This window comes from Petromyzon marinus, chromosome 34 (genome assembly GCF_048934315.1).
Source record: "Petromyzon marinus isolate PM22_M1 ecotype Great Lakes invasive population chromosome 34, UKy_Petmar_22M1.pri1.0, whole genome shotgun sequence".
NCBI classification, from domain to species: Eukaryota; Metazoa; Chordata; class Hyperoartia; order Petromyzontiformes; family Petromyzontidae; genus Petromyzon; species Petromyzon marinus.
This window is the reverse complement of record NC_133700.1, coordinates 2,299,537-2,323,447: the sequence shown is the minus strand read 5'-3', so window position 1 is coordinate 2,323,447 and position 23,911 is coordinate 2,299,537. Positions and strand designations below refer to the sequence as shown.

The 23,911-nt window shown below is 51.1% G+C and overlaps 1 protein-coding gene across 2 annotated transcripts in view; it reads right to left on the bottom strand.

Annotated features, from left to right (window-relative positions):
* Positions 1–23,911, bottom strand: part of RARB (retinoic acid receptor beta) — a 192,096-nt gene that overhangs the window by 47,670 nt on the left and 120,515 nt on the right. For both annotated transcript variants that reach the window (XM_032965369.2, XM_032965368.2), the window contains one exon: positions 11,332–12,000. In XM_032965369.2, the coding sequence (XP_032821260.1) occupies positions 11,332–11,518 (187 nt within the window). In that variant the 5' untranslated portion in view covers positions 11,519–12,000. The remainder of the gene's footprint in view (positions 1–11,331; positions 12,001–23,911) is intronic.

Genomic DNA, 23,911 nt, shown 5'->3' with positions numbered 1-23,911 from the left:
CCGAGATGGTTTAAGTACATAGCTCCCAGGGGCTTCCTCTTGTCGGGAGGAGCGTTCCAGACGGCCGCAGAAGCGCATCTCAAAACCATGGCTCGTGGGGCCTTGTGCGCTGCTGAATGGCAACCGTTTCCTCTCTGATCCCCGTCTCTGAAGCTGTAAAAATGTCGAGCGCGATGATAAAAATCTGTGCACACATTCACACTTAAATGTCCATTCTCATAACGTTTTGACAACCCGCCCCCCACACACGTACCAACGCGTAACGGATGTGGCGTGTGTGTGTGTGTCATGCTTGCGTGTGGTTAGAGCACTGCATGCACGGCGGATGTTTGCCTCTCTCGCAGTTACTCATCGCAGAAACATCGGCGGTTACGAGAGGTCATAAGGACGGTGTCGTGTGAGGCCCCATGTCTCCCTCCCAGTGGATGTGGTTATTGTAAGCGACGCAACCACCAACAAGCGCCTCTAAACTTACAGCACCACGCCGTGGTTGTGGGGGGGGGGGGGACCCACACTCTGTCACATGTTCAAAGCTTTTTGTTAATTGTTGTTTTTCTGCTTATTTTACCCAGGAAAGTCTCGCCGATTCTCAAGACTCTTTATTTCAAGAAGGGTCCTGGCCAGGTTTTCACAGGCGTGAGCAATGTTGCTGCTGCTACTGTGTGTGAAATTCCAATCGAGTTATTTTCAGGAAATGTGTCGGCATTTGGGTGTTTGGCCACTTACCAGTTGCATTGGGCCGCCACGGTGGCTAGGAGATGTTAACTACCTCGCTCGGTACACAGGAGGTCGTGGGTTCGATCCCAACCCTGAAGCGTGCTGCTGTATATTTGGAGTTTGCGTGTCTCTCTCCCCGTGGTCGCGTGGTTTTTTTCTCCGGGTCCTCCGGTTTTTCCCTCCACATTTAGAAACATGCATTTAGAGTATTTCGCTGCCGTAAATGCCCACACAATAAGCCACTTCACTAAGATATTATTATTTGTGGCCAGGTCACTTCTGCCAAAGAGCTCCACGGCTCAGCGGGCCTTAACTGGTAAAATAATTGTGTTTTTTATGTCGTGTTGTTTTCCCCCTATACGTTGTATGGGACGAGTCTAGAGAACCTGGAGCAAAGCCACGCAGAACAGGGGGAGAAATGTGCACAACTCCGTACATGTGAGTCGGGAATCGAACCCAGGTCCTATTTGCTGCAAGGCACAAGTGTTACCACCCGCTCCACCCTGTCGCCCATTAAAGAGAAACAAGACTCAAGACTCTAAAGTTAAGGTCATGAGTGGCAGTGACGTAGCTGCAGTGCTATATAGGCATTAATGTAAAGTGAAACTATGAATTATGAGGTTTCAGACTTGTTGGGGACAGCGCCTCTACAAGACAATTGCGTTTTCTTGGGAATGCATCGCACGCTTTATTCCCCAGGCCTCTGTGGACACCGGTGCCAGTCGAACCATTTATATAATCGCAATCGAGGGATAAAGGGAAATAGCTCGCTAAGAAGTATAGCTTAAGCTTTAAAAGTACCGCCCGCGCACATTTTAATCGACCACATGGTTCTCATGGACCGATCGTTTAATGCTGGGCGCATCAGCGCAGCTAAAACCGGCTGCAAGTCTTGGAGGTGCTGAGATTTTTAGACATTCCTCTGACAAATCCGCAGGAACAAAAAAAAGCTAAGCCCCGGAGTAAAAAGCACCGGGAAATTGTGTCTGTGATCAAGGAAGGCTGCAGTTAATATGTAACTCTCCCCATTCACGTTCGTGTCTGCGCACAACAATGGAGCGGACTCTGCTCGCCGATGAAGGATGCCGCATTCTCACCAAATTCAGACACAATCCATCTGTGATGAATGGCCCAGATTTATCTGCGTCTGCTTCCATTGTGGAGCTACTCCCACCACCCCCCCCCCGCCCCAGTAAAATTGTCCCAGCCAAGCCAGAGAAGCCTTTTGTGAACCATGAAGCAGCCTGGGAACTCATTTCCCTCAAAACATTTAATGGGCGCTGTTTACCGGAAAAGGGAGAGCGCGTTCATGATGCCCGCTGTTGTTGTTTTTTTAAATGACCAAAAATTGGAAATCGTGTTTTCTGGAGTACCTGGCACGGTTCCTGACCGGCCCCGACGCAGCAGTGTGGTGTGGTACGGGCGGCTACGCTCTCAATGGCACCTCACTGCTGGGTGCTGCTCAACGCAGCCACTCGGGCTTTAGACGCTGCACAGCGCGAGTCGTCCTTCTTAGGTCGTCATCGTCTCCTTCTTCTTCTTCTTCACCACGCTCACGAGGGTGAGCGCAGTTGTAGGCGTATCGTACTGCCTCATTTAAAATATGCATTGCCTCGCGGGCAACGAGACAACCGCCCTGTACTCACAAAACGACAAACAAGCCGGATCTTGTCACCGGCCGTCAAGACGCGCCGGTGCGTTACGAACGCGTGGGCCCGTAGATCGACTCGGCACGTGTCCGGTGGGCACGGTGACACGGGCACCCCTCGTCTCCCTTGGCCCGGCACCAGGCGGAGGCGGCGGGGGCGGGCAGGGGGAGGGGGACAGGGAGCAAGGCCGCCGCCGCAGCCACCCGGCGACTCGCAGCTGCCGCTGCCGCTCTTCCCCGCGCGAACGGGGGACGACGCCGCCGCCGCCGCCGAGGAGTCCCCCCCGCCCCGCCCTCACCTCGCCCCTCCCGCGATTGTTCCGTGTCAGTAGGCGTGCGTGGCACGGCCGTGTCGCGTTCTTGCCCTGTCTATAAATGTGACCCGTGACAAAAATTGAGCGTGGCCCTGACCCCGAGCAGCCTCTGTTCGACAGCCTCCGGTACAGGAGAGTTCTTCTCTCCGCAGAAGTGCATTGCCATCCTGTTCTATCCTTGCCGATGATGGCGATACTTTCAGAGGGCTAGGTGCCAATGCCGAGCGAGGTCTGCTTGCCACGAGAAGGCTTCACGAGGGAGTTTGTGGAGTTTTGCTGAAGGAGCGCAGACTACAGCGGTTTACTATACAGTAAAACCTTGGATTGCGAGCATAATTCGTTCCGGAAACGTATTTGTAATCCAAAGCACCCGTATATAAAAGCACTCGTATATCAGTTGTGATCACGTGAGATAAAGCGTATACGTACTACTACTCGTATTGCAAGACCTCGCTCGTTTATCAAATTAATATTTATTTAAAATGTTTGCTCGTCTTGCAAAACACTCGCAGACCAAGTTACTCGCAATCCAAGGTTTTACTGTACGGTGCCTAGCTTGGGTTGCATGGCCGCAATTGCATGGCTGTGGCTTGTAGTTAATTCTCCAATCATGAAGGAGATGCGGTGCGCCGGGTCAGTCGATGTTTTGATGCAGTCGATGGGGCACTGGTGTCTTCGAGGAATGCCAAAGCCAGGAGGTGCGACGTTTGTGTCTCTGGGTATCCGTGTTGTTCCACTCGGTTTGCCAGCGTTCTTGCGGATCCGGGCGAGATTCTAGGACGGTGAACGCACGATCCAAGAAGGGGGATCGGGAGTCGAGTTGGCGGCGAGGGATATCGATGGGGTCTTGATTTGGTGGGTAGTCGGTTGGCATGGGCAACGAAATAGGTACGCTTCTTTGCAGTTTCCAACGCCTCTGCGGATATTTGGTGACAGAATGTTCACCGGAATAGTGAGCCAGGGAATTGGTGTTGGCTTCGGAGTTCCAGTTATGACGGGCATTGCGTTACTCAATTGTATGAGCTCCTGGACCAGGTTAGAGCACAGTGCTCTGTCACTGAGGAAATCAGTGATAGTATGTTGAACTTCTTTAAAACCGCACGTAGCCAACCATGCTAATTGGAGGTGCAGATAGGAAGGCAGTTAGCAGCACGTGAGCTCAGGCGAGTGCTTCCAAGTAATAAAAAATAAAATGTAATTTTCCCCACGGTTTTATTCCAATTGTGCTATTAGAATTCCACCCCAGCCTGCCGTAGGAGAGCAATGTTCGTTGCATGACTGTCAAACCAATACTTTAAGTGTCGGAGCTAGAATTTTGCCAAATTAAGTACAGAACCAAACGTAATAAGATATTTTTTTTTCAGTGCAGTCATTTGTGACCGGCCTGAGAAAATCAACTTATAACACACGAACAGCCTTGTTTAATCGCAAACCAATCTACGCGAGTCCATCCGTCTCTATGTCAGTCCTTGGTGACAACTGGCATTCATTCTGTTCTGCACTGCGCAGCATCAGTGCCGTCCTTGCCGTGCAAGTCTGAAGACTCTTTGCTATTTCCTCAGTCTTCTCCCATGTCCCCATGAATGTCCTTTTTAAGACGATGAAAATCAAAAATAGGTTTTACCCTTTCTGGCGATAAAACAGGAGGCGTTAGGATGTCCAAACACCAAATAGATAACCTATTGCAAAGCATCAAGTCTGCATTAACCACACGCACTTGTGGAAAGACGTGCAAACAAACGTGCTCTGATAATCATACATGCCGTTGTCTTTGAGACTGATTGGCCTACACCAGAGACTGCAGCCTTCTTTGTGGCCTAGTCTCACCAGTGTTAGGCCAGAGAACGCCAAAAGGCAAACAGTACAGGCAAATGCAAGTATCAAAGTATTCATAACTCGATTTGAGCATATTCTTAGTTTTTTCGGTAAAGTCACGTTGAAGAGAAACAACAAAATAACAAAATATATATAAAACAATAAAAAATTCTCACGACGTTTCGACCATAACTCAAACGGTCATCATCAGGTGTGTCGGTTTGCATAAATTTATTTTGAAAACGGCATATTTTTCAAAATAAATTTATGCAAACCGACACACCTGATGATGACCGTTTGAGTTATGGTCGAAACGTCGTGAGAATTTTTTATTGTTTTATATATATTTTGTTATTTTGTTGTTTCTCTTCAACGTGACTTTACCGAAAAAACTAAGAATATGAATTATTGCAGTCACGAAAGCTTTAAATCAAAATTCGATTTGAGCAGTTATATCTACGGGTCGTTTTTTGTCAGAATGGCAAAAAAAGGTCACATAGATGCCCTTTATTGGTTCAAATTGTATGCATTGCACATTTAAGAACGGGTGAATGGATCGACCCACCGCACACGAGAGGCCCCTTTAATCAGAGACGGCTGCCCGAATTTGAAACCAGGCTGTCAGTTCTTCAGCGCTCTGACCCCTGAACCGCCCGGCCACCTCGCATTACCCAACTTGCTTACGTTCAGTTTTTGTTAAAAGAGTATTTATCGCACGCAGCGGGCATGGTCTGCGACGCGGAAACTCAACGTGCAGCACGGGGTGGAGGCTAGGATCAAAGCGACTGGCAAGTCGTAACGCGTGCGGGGCGCGGGGGGGGGGGAGAGACACGACGTCGTCCTCCGGACGGATAATGTTCCGCAGGAATTGGCACGCGAGCTGAGCGCTTCCTTGCGTTAGCGTTGATCCAAGGGGCATCGCAACCTTGAGCCAAGGCCCAATTGACTCGATCGCTTAATTACCACGAGCGACAATTCCAAGCTCCCCACGTATGAGATGGGCGATGCACGATAACATACGAGTTGGAAATTAACGTGTGTTGCATGGACTTGTAAACAAGTTACCAAAGTCTACAAATGTTCCTAATATGGGGGGGGGGGGGGGGGGAAATTTCAAGAGATTGTGGGGTTTTTTTTGCCTTCTCATTCGCAATGTTTATGTATTTTTCTGTCTGGGATTACTGTTTGTATACGTTTTTGGCTTCCTTAGCTTTAACGTAACAAACGTTGGAAAGTATTTTCTTTTCAGGTTGCACTGCTCTGTGAGTAATCCGAATGGGTGACTCATCTCGCGACACGACGGCTAGAGCGAAAATTGATGAATTGTTACACAGCAGTCCCTCGGTTAATGTTTTTAATCCATTTGACGAAAACTCCGGTTAACCGAAACAACGAATTCACTTAGAAGTTGAAAAAAATTTTAAAAAATCACTGAGTCTGCAAAAGAGCTGTTTCCACTGCCAAAACAGAAAACGTTATAATGTAAACAAAGCCAGTTCGAGGTCTAAAATGCTCATAAATGGGCGTCGCTGATTGGCTGAGGGGATGGCTCGGCACAAACTTAGGACCGCTCCGATTGGCCGAAATCGGCACCCGCGTGCAAAATGCAAACGTACCGCGAATCAAAATGTTAACGTTATTCGAAACCATGGGGCACGATGGGAGGCGTTAAACGTTAACCGAAAAACCGTTGACCGATGTCACTGTTAACTGAGGGACTACTGCATATATTTACGCTATAAGAATGACGTGCCATGCCCTGAGCAGACATTTCAAAGCGGTGTGAAAACACGGCCTTGAGAGAATAAACAGGGCGGGCAAACACTCGTAGAGATTCACCAAAATTGACCGTTCTCTAGCTTCTTGGCAGATGCCCTCAATCGCATTGTATTTGCTGTTTATAGTTTATCGGCGGCAATTTGGTCTGGTTGCTCGATCGATGCGGTGCCACTGCAGGCGGGCGCTCCAATGCTGCACATTCGTTTTATGCACCAAGCTTGTACGGGTATCTGTTATTTACAATTTTCCTTTATCATCTCCAAGCTCGGAAAGAAAGTTTAAAAAACAACTGGCTGCTGTGCCAGGAAGTTTAACGGAGCTGCGATGTGCCCTGGAGTTCCTCAAAGTTTCCTGCAATCACTCCCTGCTCTGCCACCTGAATATGAAATGGCAGTTGTTGTTCTGCATCTGAATCAGCTGTACGAAAAAACGATTTTGCCTTCGTTCCCAGCAGCAGCCGTGGAAGTAGAGGCCTTAGTTCAAGCATTGCTGGATGAAGGTCTCCCTCGCCACCATGCGGGTCACAGAGCCCCTTTCATCAACCTGCACTAAACACCGTCCTCAAGTGTAGTTTATAAGCACTGACGCGGTTGCTAACGCCACGGAGTGTAACGGAGGCGCTAACGTGGGGGTCACTAAGTGAGGATCTATTGAGGCCACTAGCACGATCATTAACAGAGTCACTCACGAACAGAGGAGCAAACATATGCACAAACGCAGTCTGCCGATGGGATGTTCTTCTCATCGCGTGAACTAACACAGTCACCAGCACAATCTTGATTTGAAGCTTTCGTGACTGTAGGAATCCATGCTCTTTGGTTCTTTCGGTAAAGTCACAAAGGTAGAAATAAAATAAAATAAAACAAATGACATTAAAATTTTGATTTAAAGCTTTCGTGACTGCAAGGATTCATATTCTTGGTTCTTTCGGTAAAGTCACGTAGAAGGGAAAGAATAAAATAATAAAAATATAAAACAATAAAAAAAATTTCACGACGTTTCAAGAAAATTTGAAAAAAAATGGCGTTTTTTTCTTAACGTTAAGAAACCGCCACTTTTTTCAAATGTTCTTGCTGTGGTTTTCACACCTGATGATGATTGCTCGTGTTGCAGTCGAAACGTCGTGAGAATTTCTCATTGTCTCATATTTTTATTATTTTATTGTTTCCCTTCTACGTGACTTTACCTTGAAAAAACCAAGAATACAAATTGACATTTGTTTTACTTTGATTGATTTGTTTTATTTTATTTTATCTCCAACTACGTGACTTTACCGCAAAGAACCAAAGAGTATAGTCACCAACACGGTCACTCGCGCAGTCGCCTCCACAAATGCACCCGCGCGTGCGGCCACTGACACGTGCACGTACGTGGTCACGAAAGCGGTTCGCTAATGGCGCCGCGATCGAGGCTCACCGAGAGGGCGCCCGGTGCAGGATTCTCCGCGCGCAACGTTCTCTCGGGAAAGCTGGCACGCATGTAAGCGTCTGCCACGCAAAACGCGCACAAGTAAATAAATAAAAGTGCTCTGCTTCCCGGAGGAATTTTAAACCATCTGGAATGACTTAGGAGTCAGCGTCCTGGCAGACACCCCGTGACCTACATTCCACGACGGTTCCAGTTCTCCTGTGCCTCCTCCTAATCATTTAAAGCCCTTAATTGAAAGGAATTGAGGGTGCTTAACTCCTTTAAATATTACTAGCGAACGGAACACGATGTCAAGGAGCGCGTAAAGTGTGCTTGTCGTGTGTAGGGTTTCGCTGCTTGTGGCCATGCCTAGATATACCATTTCTATAATGGCTTTCAGTTGTTTGGGCCAACTGTGCACGACATTACCGCATCATAAATTTCACCGATAAGAGTGTCTTATGTTGGCTTCTAGAAAGGGGTGATGATGCTGGAACCCAGAAAGTGGAATCAGCTCAGAGGTAAAAATGCCAGGTGTCACAGCAATCACCAGCCCTCTATTTATTAACCTGAAGATAACATTCTGTTATCAGCAAGTTCACAAATGCATTGCTCAACACGCAGCAGTGTCCAGAAAGGACTTCAACAGCCTTTCTAAGGTTGTCAAAATGGGTAGATTAACACCTTACATTAACAACTAATTTCATTACCATTACTTTTTTATGGTTTGATCGCTTTCATTAATTTGTTCTAAATATAGGCCTGTGGCTGCCGAGCCTGAGCCGAGAGGAGTCACGCGGCTGCGGGGCTGCATGTCCAGGCCAGTCTAATGGGACTTCGCTGCCAAGTGAAGGACGCCACGGGGAATACCAATGAGGCTTCACACTCGCCAAGCTCTGGCCTTCAAGGACCCACCCAGCCCAGCGACCCCGCGGTCGCCACAACAGCCTCCACCACCCCCCCCCCCCCTTTCTCTTGAGGATTTTTTTAGTTTTTCGCTTTTCGAACAGCAGCCGGGGGAGTTGTGGCACAGAAGTGAAAACTCTTAATGTCTCTATTCCCACAAGCCCCGGGCCAATGTCGGATGCAAACCTCGCCAAGCCAAGCCACATCCATTAACCGCGTGGCCGGCGGATGCGCCCCGCGGCCCCCACCCGCCCCCCGCCCTCCGCTCACCCAACCACTCACCCCCTCGCTCCCTACCGCGCGGCGGAGCCGATCGTCCGAGGCGGAGGTCTCGCACGGCGGCCGGCTCCGGCGTAGTGCATTTGTGGCAAAGGCTCCGGCGTTTACAGTCAATTAGCCATGGCGTCCGCGGCACGCGGCGTTGCCAATGCGTGCTCGGGCCCAGCGGGGTCAGGGAGCCGCATGGCTCCGCACGACGCCGGCGCCGTGTGGCAGCGCCGGACGCTCTCGAGTCATCCGAGGTTAGCGAAAGAAGACCGGGTCGCATTCTCGAAGCGAGCAGCGGTTCAAGTAAGGCCCTGGTGTCCACTTAAATAGCGGCGCACCAAAAGCATCGCTCACGCTCCGTGCTGCGACGCTCGTTAATGGGGAAAACCCAGCGTGCTACGCTCGGCAATTCCGCTGGATTGCGACGAAACGTCTGTACATTTATTCTCTATTGCTTACTTGCTTATTATTTGTAAATCTTCGTAAGGGAAATGAAGTACGCTTTATGAAATCGCCAGATGGGTTCGTGCGAGCCTCGCTGCCTGCGCTGGTGCAGTTAGACCAGCAACCCATGAACGGCTTAATCCTCCACTCAGAGCAAAAGGGAAGTGACATGCAGCCTCATTAAAATGTGCCCCGACTACTTTACGGATAACTTAATTCACGGGTCTCCGCGCTTGCATTCACGCTCGTGCATTACACGGCGACGAAAAGAAAAAACGTCGCCAATTCAACGTCGCGCCGAAAACAAGGGCCCTTCACGCGCCGCGAGGGCTCTCATGGTGGCGCGTGAACGTCTTCTGTAACACAACCACCGACATAGATTTTGTTTTCCCATTTTTATCTCGATTTTTATCTTTCGTATCGCGTTGCGGCCGTTACGTAATGTTGGGCTTCTTTCGCACCGAACGTAGCCAGCCGCGCTAATCAGAGGTGCAGGCAAAGGACAACAAACTAAATACAAAAAGCAGCTCTAAAGAAATTAGTTTTCAATTTAGATTTAAAAGTGCCATAGCTCCGGTGGCTTCCTCATATCGGAAGGAAGAGTGTTCCAGACGGCCGCAGGAGCGCATCTGAAAACGCGCGATGCAGCGGCCGTCTTTGTTTGATGGTTAGCCAAAAGCCGCTGCGAGGATGACCAGAGTTTGCGTGATGATTTATGCTCCTTGCCGAGAGTCAGCGAGGCATCGTGGTTCATTCGTGGCAAGCACTTTGTGCGCAACGAGCGCCCAATGCACCCAGCGCCTGGCGCTTTGGGATTGCGCATGCCTGTGGGTCACAAGTAGACGCGGCCGCAACGCCCCGCGCATTGTGCTTCCTCATCAGAGCCCTGGCGGGTGGTTCGCCTGCTGAGCACGCGTGTGCCCAAGGTATGAAAATAGCTCCTTCAAGTGTCGCGACGATGGTGCTTTAGCAGGCGAAAACTGGTTGAACCTAACAATAACAGAGGCCCAAAGGCTACGAACAGATGACTGACGTGATGGCGTCACATTTCAAATAAGGAGGCATTCTCAAACACGCTGGCGCAGCTGCGCTGGGTTATCCGAGGGCTTCTGCGTTGGGATCAAACTGACAAGGAATTAATTTACACCCATGCACGGCAGCCACTCAAGTGCTGCATGATTCAATCCCTTAATATCCCTTACTGGGAACGCGATTCTGCTGTGCATAAAGATCAACATTACTGCAACAATTTTTGTTCATGTCGACTGGCCCGCAATGGCCCCTTCAATCTCAATAATCGTTACAGTAATGCGCCGCACGTCCTGTAAGGTTTATTTTATTTTTGTTTTGCCACGCACGAATGTGCACTTTGATTTTGTTTTATTCTAACAGCTCGCCCATAATGCCGTGGGAAATTGAGGCTCATGACTCTTAAGCTCGCGTTCGTTTAAATACACGATCGCAGCGCGCGCACCGACTACGGCAGGGAGCTGCGGACAGATGAAGAGTAAAAGGGAGCCGCCGCATGTAATCTCCACATTATCCATGCTCGCTGCCTCCCATGCGAGGCTCGGAGCGCGCATGCCTACAGCGGCAGCGGGGGCAGCAGCGGCGCTGCTTTCACTCACCGACGCCGCGCCTCGGCCCATCCCCATCTCTAGCCCCTCGATGAGATTTTTGTCGTAAAAAAATAAAATCACGGCAAAAGCCCGGGTCTCACGAAATCCTCCTGCAAGCGGCGTGTACAATTTCCACAGCAATTCAACGCACGCGCACGCGCGCGCACGTGCGCCACTACTGGCAATGCGGCGCTTTTTGCCCCGCAGCGTGGGAAATGGAAACGCAATAATCTTCGAGAAGTCGGCAGATGTGCAAATAGACCACGGCGTGCCCGTTGCCCCAGAGTAACCTTTTCTGAGCGAGCACTCCAAGCAACCGAGGCACGGAGCACGGAGCCGCACGTTAGGACGGGCGATCAAAAACGCACGGTGCCGACCCAGCGGACGGATCCCAGGGGGGGGCGGGAGCACTCACTTGCCGGAGACGGCGTGCTGTAGCCACTGACGGACATCTGGTGCAGTGGGTGAAGGCCGCCCAGCCTCTGCGGCGACATGGCCCCGCCGCCGGACCCCGGGAAGAGGAAGGGGTAGGCGCCGGCGGCGTAGGCCGGCAGGTGACCCTTGGGGCTCGGGGTGGAGCACGTGCTGCTGCTGGACGCCATGCCGGCCGCCCGACGGGGCCGCCGCTCGGCGCTCGCGGACTCCGCGGATCCAGAACAGCGCCGCCCTCCTCCGTCCAGCCTCCCGCCTCCGTGGGGCAAAGTCCACGACAGGCGCACGGCGACACGGCGGTCTCTGCACTTTGTCAAAACGGGGGCTCGTAAAGTAAAGTAAAAAAAAAAAGTACAGTGGACAGTTCCTCGGTGGTATCGAATATCAGCGAGGCCGCAGTGCAGATGTGTTCCACTCTGGCTCGCGCGGTCGACTGCCGCGCAGCATTCCGAAGTGCTTTTGGTCTCAGTTCGAGCCGCCTCCCCTGGAGTCTCTGCAGTGCATCTCAGTTTTTACGCTCGGTGCGATCGGCTGATGTAGATGCAGTCATGGCGCAGAGCCGCGGATTGAAGTTCAATTAGGCGTCACGCTCCCCGCCCTTTGGACGCCGCGATAGGAGCTCCCGGCCCACAGACTCCGCACAGATCAGTACCTGCGGGAGATAAAGAATCCAAAGGTCAGTCGCCCTAATATAGTTCAAACGGACACAAACCCGCCACCGTACACCCGGTCCAACTTACACACTAAGAGAAATGAAATGGTGCCCATTGGGATGGTGCCACAGGGCATGGAGGGTTCAGGAGAGATGCTGCCACTTGGAAAGTCGGTCAGAACGCTGCGGTGCCATGCAAAGCCAGTGGGCTGCAGGGCGGGGGGTGACATCGAACGAGAGGATGTGCCATCGCCAGGGAGGACGTGGACACTGACATCCTGAAGTTTCGTTTTCCCTAGACGTGGAAAAACCCTTGGGAATTTTTTTAAAATTAGAATAAGCTTTTTGAGTGGTAATTTTCTTTTCAAAAATGCATGAGAGGGACTGGCCCTGTAAGGCCTACGAGTCCCACAAGAGGGAGAGCCGGGCCGTGCTCGCAAACAAACACGGGGGCTTCTGCTACATTTCACCCGAGCATTTACACGACAACGCAAAACGCACGATTAACAATAAACGGCAGCGAAAATGACCGCAGGGATGATGTACATGTCACTGTGATGACGGCATTCACGACGGACTCAACAGGGGGGAGGGAAGAAAATTGACAAAAGTGTAAAGTGTTTGAAAAACGGTAAGGAAATTCGTACACCTTCCATTACTGGAACGTGTTTAGCTTTCAAGATGTAAAGGGGCAATAAAGTATGGTGATAAATACACCACCGAGTGTTTTTTTATCTGGTGGGTTTGTTTATTCAGACTGAAACATATTTCACTTTTTAAGCCCAGATAATATTGTCTCGCCCACTTGACAATCTCTCAAGCCCTTAAGCAGATTACTTTGCCGCCCAACAGGAGTTATGTTGTGCTGTACGTGCGCGCTCACAAGTGCGCAACCATTTAAAAGATGAATATTTTGCACGGTCTGCATCGGTGCTTAATGCTAATAGAACGCTTTAAAAAAAACATTTGCTGGAGCGTCACGGCGCAATTCCACACGGCTTCCCTCGCGAAACAAGGGCTGCTCAAGCTGCGGGTGCCGCGGTCGTCACGTGAATAGATCGACGACGATTCCATCTCCCGAGCGGCGGCGGGCACTGCTCAGCCGGCCCAGTGGCTCAAAGCATTTACACCAAAGCGGGTTTCGGAAAGTTGCCAGTTCAGACGGGACGCCACGGTGGCGAGATGTTAACTGTCTCGCCAGGTATACAGGAGGTCGCGGGTTCGATCCCGACCAAGACGCCCGCTGTATATTTGGAGTTTGCATGTTCTCCCCGTGGTCGTGTGGAATTTTTCTCCGAAGTCCTCCGGTGCTTCCCTCAGCATGTAGAAACACGTGTGTAGAGTATTTGGCTGCTATGATTTTCCACAAAATGAACCACTTCCTTGAGCTGCCATATGCGGCCAGGTCGCTTCTGAAAAAGAGCTATATAGCCCCAGTGGGCCTTACCTGGTCAAATAAAGTTTAGTTTGAGTTTAGATCCTTGTTGGGGGATGACTCTGCCCATCATTCCTCCGAGGTCGATAAAATAGTACCACTTTGTAGGGAATTCAAGAGTGGCTGTACCATGGAGAAACTCGCCCCCACCGGAGCTGCAAACAGGAGATGAGGCACTGCCTACTGAGCAAGAATTCACATTGATCACCGAGCACCAGTTGCTCGTGTTGTGAATCTCTGAGCATCCTGTCTGCAACGTTTGCACGTTCAACTTCTTTTGCACCGTCCGTAGCCAACCGTGCTCATCGGAGGTGCAATATGTACGGTCCCATCATTATTTGGGTCACTGTCATCAGTCACGATCTCACCACCGCTGGGGTAAAGGCCTCCACAAACCAACACCAACCCTCATGGGCACGCGATGCAAGAGCCTAGCTATGCAACGCGTTGATTTCAACATCACTGCAAGCCAAGGCCATAGCCATAGAGTCAACATTGGGGGGGACCAAATCTTCCAGGGGGTCTGGGGGTCCTCCCCAGACAAAAAATCTAAATTTGAAAACGAATTGCACTAACACATTTGATGGACTTATTATTTATTTATTACAATAATGTCTAATAGTGTATTGTATTCCATTGCTTTTTTTTTACATTTCTTGTTCCACTGTATGTAATGGCAGAGAATATGGATTAATAAAGTACAACCATAACCACAATCATATAAACAGAAATCTATTTTATAGCAATATATTGGGGAGGGGGGACATTTTGAGCATATTTGAATATTGGGGGTGATGTGTCCCACCCCCAATATATAATTACGGCCTTGCTGCAAGCCCTACTCGCGTGGTAACATAGTTCTGTTCACTCAATCGCGTTATATCCAACTGGCTTGATGAAAACACGGCACTATGGGGAGGGCAGACCTGTGTTCCACGTTTTCCCTCCTCGCTTGTCGTTCGCCTAGCGGCGTCTCCTCGCCTCTTAAGCACGCGGACTTCTATTCGGGGTACAGTAATGGATGATGAGAGGAGGGTCTCGGGGTGAAACAGCGGAGCTCTCAACAATATTCTTAATGCGCGTCAGTAACTTGCGCATGCGCGGCAACCGAATCGATCAATAACCGCCGCCAGGGAAAGAACCCCCCCCCCCCAACTTTGCAAGTGTTTCCGTGAACCACCGCAACTCTATTAGGCAATCACAACAAACTGAAGGAGGAAAAAAAAACACGTGACCCAATATAAACAAACCAAAGGTGGCTGCCATACGTCCAGGCGCGGTTTCCCTCCACGACACGAACGACTGCGCTGTTGCTTGCAAGCGGTGCAAATACAGCGGCCCATCCATACACATGACACTTAAGCATCAGTATCGAGCACTACGCGCACATGCGGAGACACGCACACATATAAAGATCCCCCGGATAGCCTGAACAGAATGTTGGGGCAAGTGCTGGTAGTGAGCACCTATGAAGGCCGGCATGGCACACGAGGGGTGGCTGGACCAGAACCACGCCCGACCGCCTTTGTCTCCCCAGTGGCGATGTTTACACACCACGCCAGGTACTCATTCTAGTCTGAGTCGACCTAGGGGAGGCCCATTTGAGGCTGAGTCGACCTAGGGGAGGCCCAGGACCGGTTCAAATAACCGTCGCTGATGTTGGCCATGAGCGGGAACTGAACCCGGGTTGCCAGGTTTGTAGCGCTAACCACTACACTACCGCTCCCCACAACCAAGACACACACACACACCAAGACACACGCACACACACTCATCCACAAGCATGCACTCACAACCCCCCCCCCCCAACACATCGCAGTGTGCTGCAGCATTCCGCAGCACAGGCTCCCAGCAACTGCTGCTGCTGCTGTGGCTTGAGGCTGGACACACATTGCCAGCCGCACACGTTCGCCAACATCCCAGTGGCTCAACAAACCACTTGTGCTGCGCAAAGATCCCCCTAGATAACGGTCATGGAGGGGGGTGGGGGGGGATAAAACATTATTCAGCGAGCACCTATTAAGGCCAACTTGGTTTCCCCAGCGCTGATGTTGACATAGTGCACTCGCTACCCGTTTATCGCCGGGTTGACCTCGGGGAGGTGAGGCCCGAGACCGGGTCAGACGTCCACCGCTTGGCCGTCGGCTGTGAGCGGGAATCCAATGCAGTGCAGGTCACCGTGTGTCGCAACACAGTGCCTAACCGCTGCGCCACCGCTCCCCAGTGTCCAGCAGGCGTGTCTCCATTGGAGGTTCAGCCCTTGGAATGCAGGCGTTAGTATTCCTATACTCTGTGGTTCGTTCGGTAAAGTCACGTAGGTAGATATAAAATAAAACACACATTTGGGCCTAACAAGCGGAGCACTGACTCCTATATATCCAGCTCGGCGCAAATGCATTTGTGACTGCATTTATTTACTGACACATTGATCACGCTTAATGGCCACTTAAAACAAGGTTCGCGTTCCATGCCCAATAGGTATCCAGCAGCCCTGAAAACAACACTGCTAAACAGGGCCATGTCCTGTTTGCACACACAGGGTAAAGTACCCAAGGATTACATTTTTCAACCGGGTCTGTCAAAATATATTTCAGCACCTAGCACACCACATTCAGTAGACCTCTTGCCATGGCCGTGAACTATCATCTATTTGCTATTTTACCAGGTAATGGCCACTGAGCTACGTAGCTCTTTTGCAGAAGCGACCTGCCAATCACAAATGATAGCTCAACGACGTCGCTCATCATCGTGTGGAAATTTACAGGGAGCAGCCAAATACTTTGAACGCGTGTTTATAGATGTGGCGGGGGGAAAAACCGGAGGAGAGAGACACGCGAACTCCAAAAACGCAGGCGTCAGATTTGGGATCGAACCCACGACCTCCGGCATACCTGGCGAGGTAGTTAACATCTCGCCTCTCCGCGGCGCTCTGCTGCTCGTCGCGTGCCCAACGCAGGTCTCCCCCCCCCCCTCCCCCCCCCGGCGATCCCCGGTCACGCATTCGGCAAGAGCGCTCCTGGCCATTTCTCCCTGCCACTGCCACGCTGGGCGTTGAGCGCGCGGAGCACGCGAGCAGTCAGCGAGCGAGTGGGGCCCGGACCGACCCGAGGGCTGCCTTGGGTGGGTGTGTGTGTTGGGGCGGTGGTGTGTGGGGGGGCCGCCTGCCTCATCAGCTGACAAATGATGACTTGGCCTGGGCAGGCACGGCCAGCGAGGCCGCGTGCACTGTACCACCCACACCGCGTGCCCATGGGAGCAACCGGAGCACTGGCCGCCTCCCGCGCCGCCGCCGCCGCCAAATAAGCACGATAAATAATGCACTCAACCCGCTTCACCTACAAATCCCCGAGACACGCGGCCGAGATTTAATTATGTCGGTCACATACGCGCTGCCAGGGCTGTAAGGGTCCGTTCTTCCTAAGGGGGGGGGGGGGGGGGGGGGGTGCAATGTAGCTGTCCCCCTTAACAAATTACTCCGACATAAAATCCTGTAATGGCTCGCATCATTAATGAGTAATTGGTCAGAGCTCGCACGCTATTCCATCGCGGTTCGCTCTGCTCGGCTGTATTTTTGGAAGACTCCTCCGAAAAGTGAGAAATCTGCATCACCGGCTGTCAAACGCCGCCTACTCAATGCAGAGGCATCACTACAGCGCAGCAGTCACTGTATGATTCTCCTAAGTCTCTTGCCTCTCTCAGTGTCTCTCTCCGCATCCACGTCTCTGCACATGCCTCTCTGCGACTCTCCTAAAGTTTATTTCGGTGTCCCCCGGCGTCCCTCTGCTCAGTTTGGACGCGCCGCTCTGGGGACACGTGCCGTTGAGGCGCAGAGACACGGCGAGAAACGGCAACACGGAGATATACATAGGGACAGACATTGTCTGAGATGGACAGAGACAGAACTTTCAGCACATTGCCAAGAAATAGATTTCCCCATGAGAGACGGCAACCAATCGTAAAGATAACCGTGTCATTCATTGAGGAAAGCCTCGCTGGGGGGCGGGGGCGGCCAGGCCTCTTCTTAGGAGGGCCCTCCATCGAGACCTTTTACCGATTCCTTTTTAAGAATTGTTTTGCGTGCTGGTAAGAAGCCGGACACCAGAGAAATGCCACCGACCGGACAAGCGGATGATTGGGTGCCACAGTGGCAAGCTGTTAATTACCTCGTCTGGTCTACAGGAGGTCGTGCGTTCGATCCCAATCCTGATGACGCCTCTATATTTGGAGTCTGCATGTTCTCCCCGTGGTCACGTGGGGGTTTTTTTCTCCAGGTTTTTTCCTACACATTTAGAAACATGCGTTTAGAGTATTTGGCTGCAATAATTTTCCACGTGATAAGCCACTTCTGAAAAAGAGCTATATAGCTCAGTGGGCCTTACCTGGTAAAATGAAAATAGTTTAAATAATTAGAATGTGAGCAGGCCCACAGAGGAGTTTTTTTCTTTCCGTTTAACCAACCTGCTCTGCTGCCCACTCCTGGCCACCTCGCAGCCCAGCAGCCCAGCGGGTTTTGGAAGTCTCACACATCTCTTCCCCCAAAGCTTTCAACTGCAGTCAACGCAATGAGCGCCTTTTCAACTGGCGCCCGCGCATTGATTGATTGACATCCTGGCTGTAACCAGTGCCGCCTCCCCGCCCCCCCCCCCCCCGAGACGCATAACGCGCACACGGGGACGGAGAGCCCTGTGGCCCGCACGTCCAAGACGAATGCACGTGCCGGCGTCCACATCCCGTTCGCTTGTCAAGGGGCCAGGCCCGGTGAAGTCACCGCGTGGGTACCGCATGGGAACAGGGCCCGCGCAACTTGAGCGCCTTCACCGGCGTATTCTCTCGGGCCGCCCGGGCCCCGTGTTGCCGTGACGTCGCTCGCTCGCACTAACGATCGTCGCTGCGACCAACAAGGTCACGATATCGTAACCTCAAGGGGCGGGGGGGAGGGGGGGGAACCTAAAATTAGAACGTTCAGTTTGTTAATTCTACAACCGTCGTCATCACCCTCCTCGTCGTCGTCCCCATGTACAAGGCAGAAGTTCGCGCTTGCATATTTGGTCCTTCACATCGTCGTCTTCGTCATCGTCACGACCGTCATGTTGGGTCAACACTCACAACGCGGGAAAAGCCGCAGTGGCAACGCTTCTTAAAATGCACGCGCGCTCCAAAAAAGCGACGGAGCGGCCTTCACAGAACATCTGCTTTCCCTTTACAAACGCACCGCCGCTGTCCAGTGCACCGGGTTGCAAGTCGCAAAACAAAACGAAGTGCGTTACGTGGTGTGGAGGGGAACAACGCCCCTGTAGCAGGCTAACTGACTGGGCTGCTGCACTCGGCTTGTCAAGGATTTCCAGTCCCTGGTTCCCTGTTGAGGCTCGGTCACATTAAACGACCGCCTCACTCACCCAAGAGGTGGTCAGATCTCATCGGATTTCGAAATGTACGCAGGACTGTGCCTGAATGGTGCCCGAGCGGTTTTTACCTCCACATTTAGAAAACTTTGCGTTTAGACTATTTAGATCGTTTAGATTGTTTTGCTGCTATAAATGCCCACGCGATAAGCCACTTTGTTGAGCTATCATTTGTGGCCAGGTCGCTTCTGAAAATAAGTGAATACCTCAGTGGGCTTTGGTAGGATGGGGTTGGTTTAGTTTAATTTGTTTGTGTTTGGGTAGTGTGCTGGCCTTTGAATACCTGTTTAAAAGAGCTTTACAGCTCATCGGATTCCTCCAGCAATAAATATTCATTTTGACTTAAAGCTTTCGTGACTGCAGGGATTCATATTATTGGTTCTTTCGGTAAAGTCACCACGTAGAAGGGAAACAATATTTTTTTTCTTTTTTCACACCTGATGATGATTGCTTGTGTTGCAGTCGAAACGTCGTGAGAATTGTATTGTGTTATATTTTTATTATTTTATTGTTTCCCTTCTACGTGGTGACTTTACCGAAAGAGCCAAGAATATAAATAAATGTTCAGATTCCGATAACGAGTGCTATGGGGCAACAGAGGGCAGTGCAGCAAATCGCTGTACTGCACTCCCATGCTTCCACAACCACGCTTTCCTCTGCCTTCACCAACCCACACTGACCAGCGTGGTGAAACGTGGCCACACAACCCCCCACAATCCGCACGGCACGGCAAAGCCATCATCCAGCAGTGGATTGGGGGAGGGAGGGAGCTGTACACGTGCACACGCAAATGACGACTTAAGAAGAAGACCTCAGCCTTTGTCTCCCGTCACAGCCAAACGTTTAAGGGCGGAGGGATACCGCGAGCCTATGAGATATCCTGTGTCATGGGTGAATGTGGGCGCGGCAGCCGCGAGCTCCCCCAGTCCCCCCCCCCCCCCGAGACAGCTCACAAACCATCGGGCGTGGGCCCGACGCGGTTGTATCTGTGCGAGCCGCGCGTCGTGAGAGTCCTTCATATATATAATCACAGATGTGAAAGAGCAGAACGAGCCAGTGTGAGCTTTAGACAACGCCCTGCGGGGTCAACTGCAGCCAATTAAGTTTGAGTGAATAATTCACACATTTCCACGAGTTTCCAATTACAAGCTGTCAGTCACCGCCGCTTGCGGGGCGGATTCACTTTGCTTTTGTGCGGCGCCTCGCTGCCGACTTTAAATGGCACAGCGGACAGGTGGAGCCGTGGCCACGATGGGAAACAAGAGCCCTCGCTCGGTCGTGCTCGTTTCACCTCCGTGGCCTCGGTCCCGGTTGTTCTCCATTGCAAGGCCCGCCTAGGCGCCACCGACGGGCCCCTGGGTGACCTTTAGTGTGGCCCCTGACGTGCAGACCCTGACACTACACAAGACGTAAAAACACCACCCCCATCATCATCGTGCTGCTAGAAAAACCCACCAATGGGAATCAAATGTGTGGCGGCCCTCACGCTGACGATGTCTTATCAGCGAAAGTGGCCAACCTCTCTGAAAATTAGTGAAGAGCACTGCCCTGTCCTCTTATCCCCTGCGGCGAGCTCAGACACAACAAATGGCTTTTTTTAACGTCGAGGCTTGGAGAAGAGGGAAACCCGTGTGAAGCATTCGCACCCAAGGCATTTCTGATTTTGCCGAGCGCTTTCCTAGGAAAGCCGATGATTTTACATTGTGGGAATTGGGGTTTGTCGTGGTAGCTGACCAGGAAGCTACAGCACCTCTTCAGAGCCGCCTCGAGTCGCCGGCGAAACGGCCACTCATGTAACCGAGAAAATGCACTGCATTTCGCTTCGCGTCTGTAATTGTTTCACCAGGGACAGGTGGCAGAAATTTGCTCACTGTGGCGAGGGGGGGCGGGGGATGCAGAGGGACCATGCAAAGCATTCATAGACAATCTGTCTGAATGAAAGTACGGTACGGTTACACCCCGATTTACGACTTCCCCTTCAACGTCGTTTCGCAAATACGTCACTGCGAAACCGCGACCAGATTTGCGTCGCCTCAACCCCACACTCACGTCGCTGGGAGCATCGTCCCTCCTTTCTCGTTATCCGTCGCCTCTCGGCCGTCGCCTCCACCACCACCTCCTGCCCACGAAATCGTTTCGATTGACGTCGTTTCGATATTCGTCGTCGCACCTTTCAGGAATGCATCCCACGGCGCGTAAACGAGGATTTTGCAGTATAACCAGCGCGTGCTCATAGCGATCGACTTGAATCGGTGAAGCAATGGACTGTCAGGTGGTTACGGAAATCAGAGATTCGAGAAGCTGCCAATGCAGCCTCTCCGTTCAGGGTGCAACGTGCATCTGCGATAATGGCCGTCTTAAAAAAACAAAATGTTCAGCATAAAACCGCCGCTGTCATTTTATTCGAGGTTCTTAATCGCACCGCACACGTCTTTGCGTTGCATGAAAGAGTGGCTAAATATAAAATAAAAACACAACCGCTGGGCTTTTGTGAATTCATGAGGAACAGCGCGTTAGGATTTTGCCGAGCGTTTGTGGCAAAGCCAGTGATTTGAGCATTTGCTCAGCGGCCACACATAATACGCCTACGCAGAGCAAAACAACGGTGACAGGCACACACTCCAGCAGCGTTTTGCGACGTTCGGACATCGGGTTAAGATAGAAATAACCCGTTTTAAAAATGTGGAAGCAGGAGCCCAGGTCACCGATACAATGACGCGTCCACTCCACTGTTTAAGCCCCGAGCTGTAAGCTGCGGCTCATGTGAAGGCTGAATAAAAAAATGTAACTTGAAGACATTCAATAGCGTGGCTCCAGGGTAGTTTATCTGTTGTGCCCTTTATCTTATGTAAACACTACGCATCTGAACACTCTAAGCAAACGTCGTTTCTGGCTCAAATGGGGCAATGGGCTGGTACAAATCCATAAGGCAGTGGTAGAAATTCCACATTACTAAAGCGGGGCATAGTCTATCCATAGGACGACAACTGTTGACTTTGCCACAAAGCGGTACTAATTTTATCAACCACGGAGGGGGCAATGGACTGAGTCAACCCCCTAACCGGGATGTGAGCTCGCAAACCTTCCAACTGCGTGGCGCTTGCTCCGCCGCTGAGCCGCCCGGTCAGTTCACGTGACCTCTATCGTGCACTGTTCTTTATTTATTAACCCACAACATTAGCAGCTTGCGTTGAAGCTGCAACGTGAAATGCACACAAGGAAGCTGAACCTTGTCAGCAAAATTAACAATTCGCTTTGACGTCACGCGGTAAACTACAGTGGAAGCGTTAAGCGCGGCCGGAATAAATAAAGCAAAGGCCATATCCAAGCGATGTAAAGTTACAGGGTGTTTGAAAAATATAGACCCAATTTCAAAGCAGTATATTTCACGATGGCAACATGTTACAATTACACAAAAAGTTACAAACGGTTTAATGAGTTATCAAGTTTTACTAACTATTTTATAAATGCTCTACGTGCCCTCCACCTGCTGTACGGACAACATCGAGACGATAGTTGAATTCGTCCCAAACGCCTCTCTTCTCACGTTTTCCTCTGAGGTGCGTGGTCGCCCTGTGCTCTTCCCCTTACATAAACAGCATCCTCAAATTGTCGGTACCAACGACGAATGCTCTTTGACATTGGCGGATCAATGCCAAAACACCGTTGAAACGCACGCTGCACCGCAATAACGGATTCAGTCTTGCTGAACTGCAGAACGCAAAACGCCCCTTGTGTTGCGGGGTCACCGTCTGGCAAATGACTGAGGCTAGGGGCTGTCTGTGCGCTGGGAGAGGCATCTAGCGGTAACCATTTCAAACTCTGTGCCCCCCCCCCCCTCTCTATGCCCCGCACTTGCAAGTGGTAAGAGTTTCATTCATGGGCGGTTCGTGGTTGCAGAGATATAGCGATTTCAAACCGAGTCCATATTTTTTTAAACACAATGAAAAATACGCCTCGTATTTACACAATACAAGGGAAATGCCTCGGGTTTCAAACTCCGAGCTAAGGTTAATGAAATTAATGAGCGTGCTCACCAGTGTTTGGGGCACAATCCTGCGGTGAATTATCTATAGTTGACCAACCTTACTTTTGTTCGTATCTTTTTATTTATTCATAGTTGGAATCTGCAGCCGACTTTTTGACAAGTTCTTCGGTTTCCTGCGGTACATTTCCAAGGGTTGATATAATTGTTGTGGTTTCCTTTAGTTTTAACCAAGAGATTAAATACACTTGTAGTGACGCGTGAAGCATTTCCTATTTTTCCAGGGTGACCTGGGTTAAATGTGGCGACTCTCCTCGGCATAGAGGAGATGGTCAGTGTCCACGTACGCCTCTCCATATCTACAATCCAACGTTCGAACGGTATCGTCACATGTCGCGGCGAGACCATATATCCCCTTCTGCCGGGATCCTCTTCAAATTCGGCGACGTTTCTCCCCCTTGCAGATGGCGGCGGCGCCGACTCGGTCCGTCGGCAGGGTGGACGGCGGCGACGTTCGGTGGCAAAGCGGCGGGGCCGAGGTGCGGGCGTGCTCATGCCTTCTGCTGGCAGCGCCCCGGCCCGGATTTCTCAACGCACGCACCCCGGGCACCACCCCCCCCCCCATTGTTTATTGTTTCTCGAGCTCACGGTCACAGCACAAATCAGCTTCGTGCCATCAGGCCCGCAGCAGCACGCCTCGGAACTTCACGAACAGCCCAAAAGTGAGCAGAGCCCTCTCAAATTGTAAATGCTGTGGGTTTACTCTCCAACACACAGGTGTGCTGAAGTAGTAACTAATTGGCACGTTTTGTTTACATGACAAACATTACTAATTGGCTGTGTCAGGTGGCGGTAGGTTAACGACACGTTTATATTTATGTCATCTAACTCAAACAACCTTTTATCACTAATAGAAAGAATTGGTCGATAAAGCCCACGTGTTAAACTGAGCCCTCTCGCTTGCCCGCTCGCCCGCACGCACGCTCACACCTGCCACAGCGTGGCCTCCAGCCAGGAAACCAGCCCCAGCAACTCCCGATCTCAAACTCCTGAGCACCACAGCCACGTTCAAGGGAATGCCCTACAGCT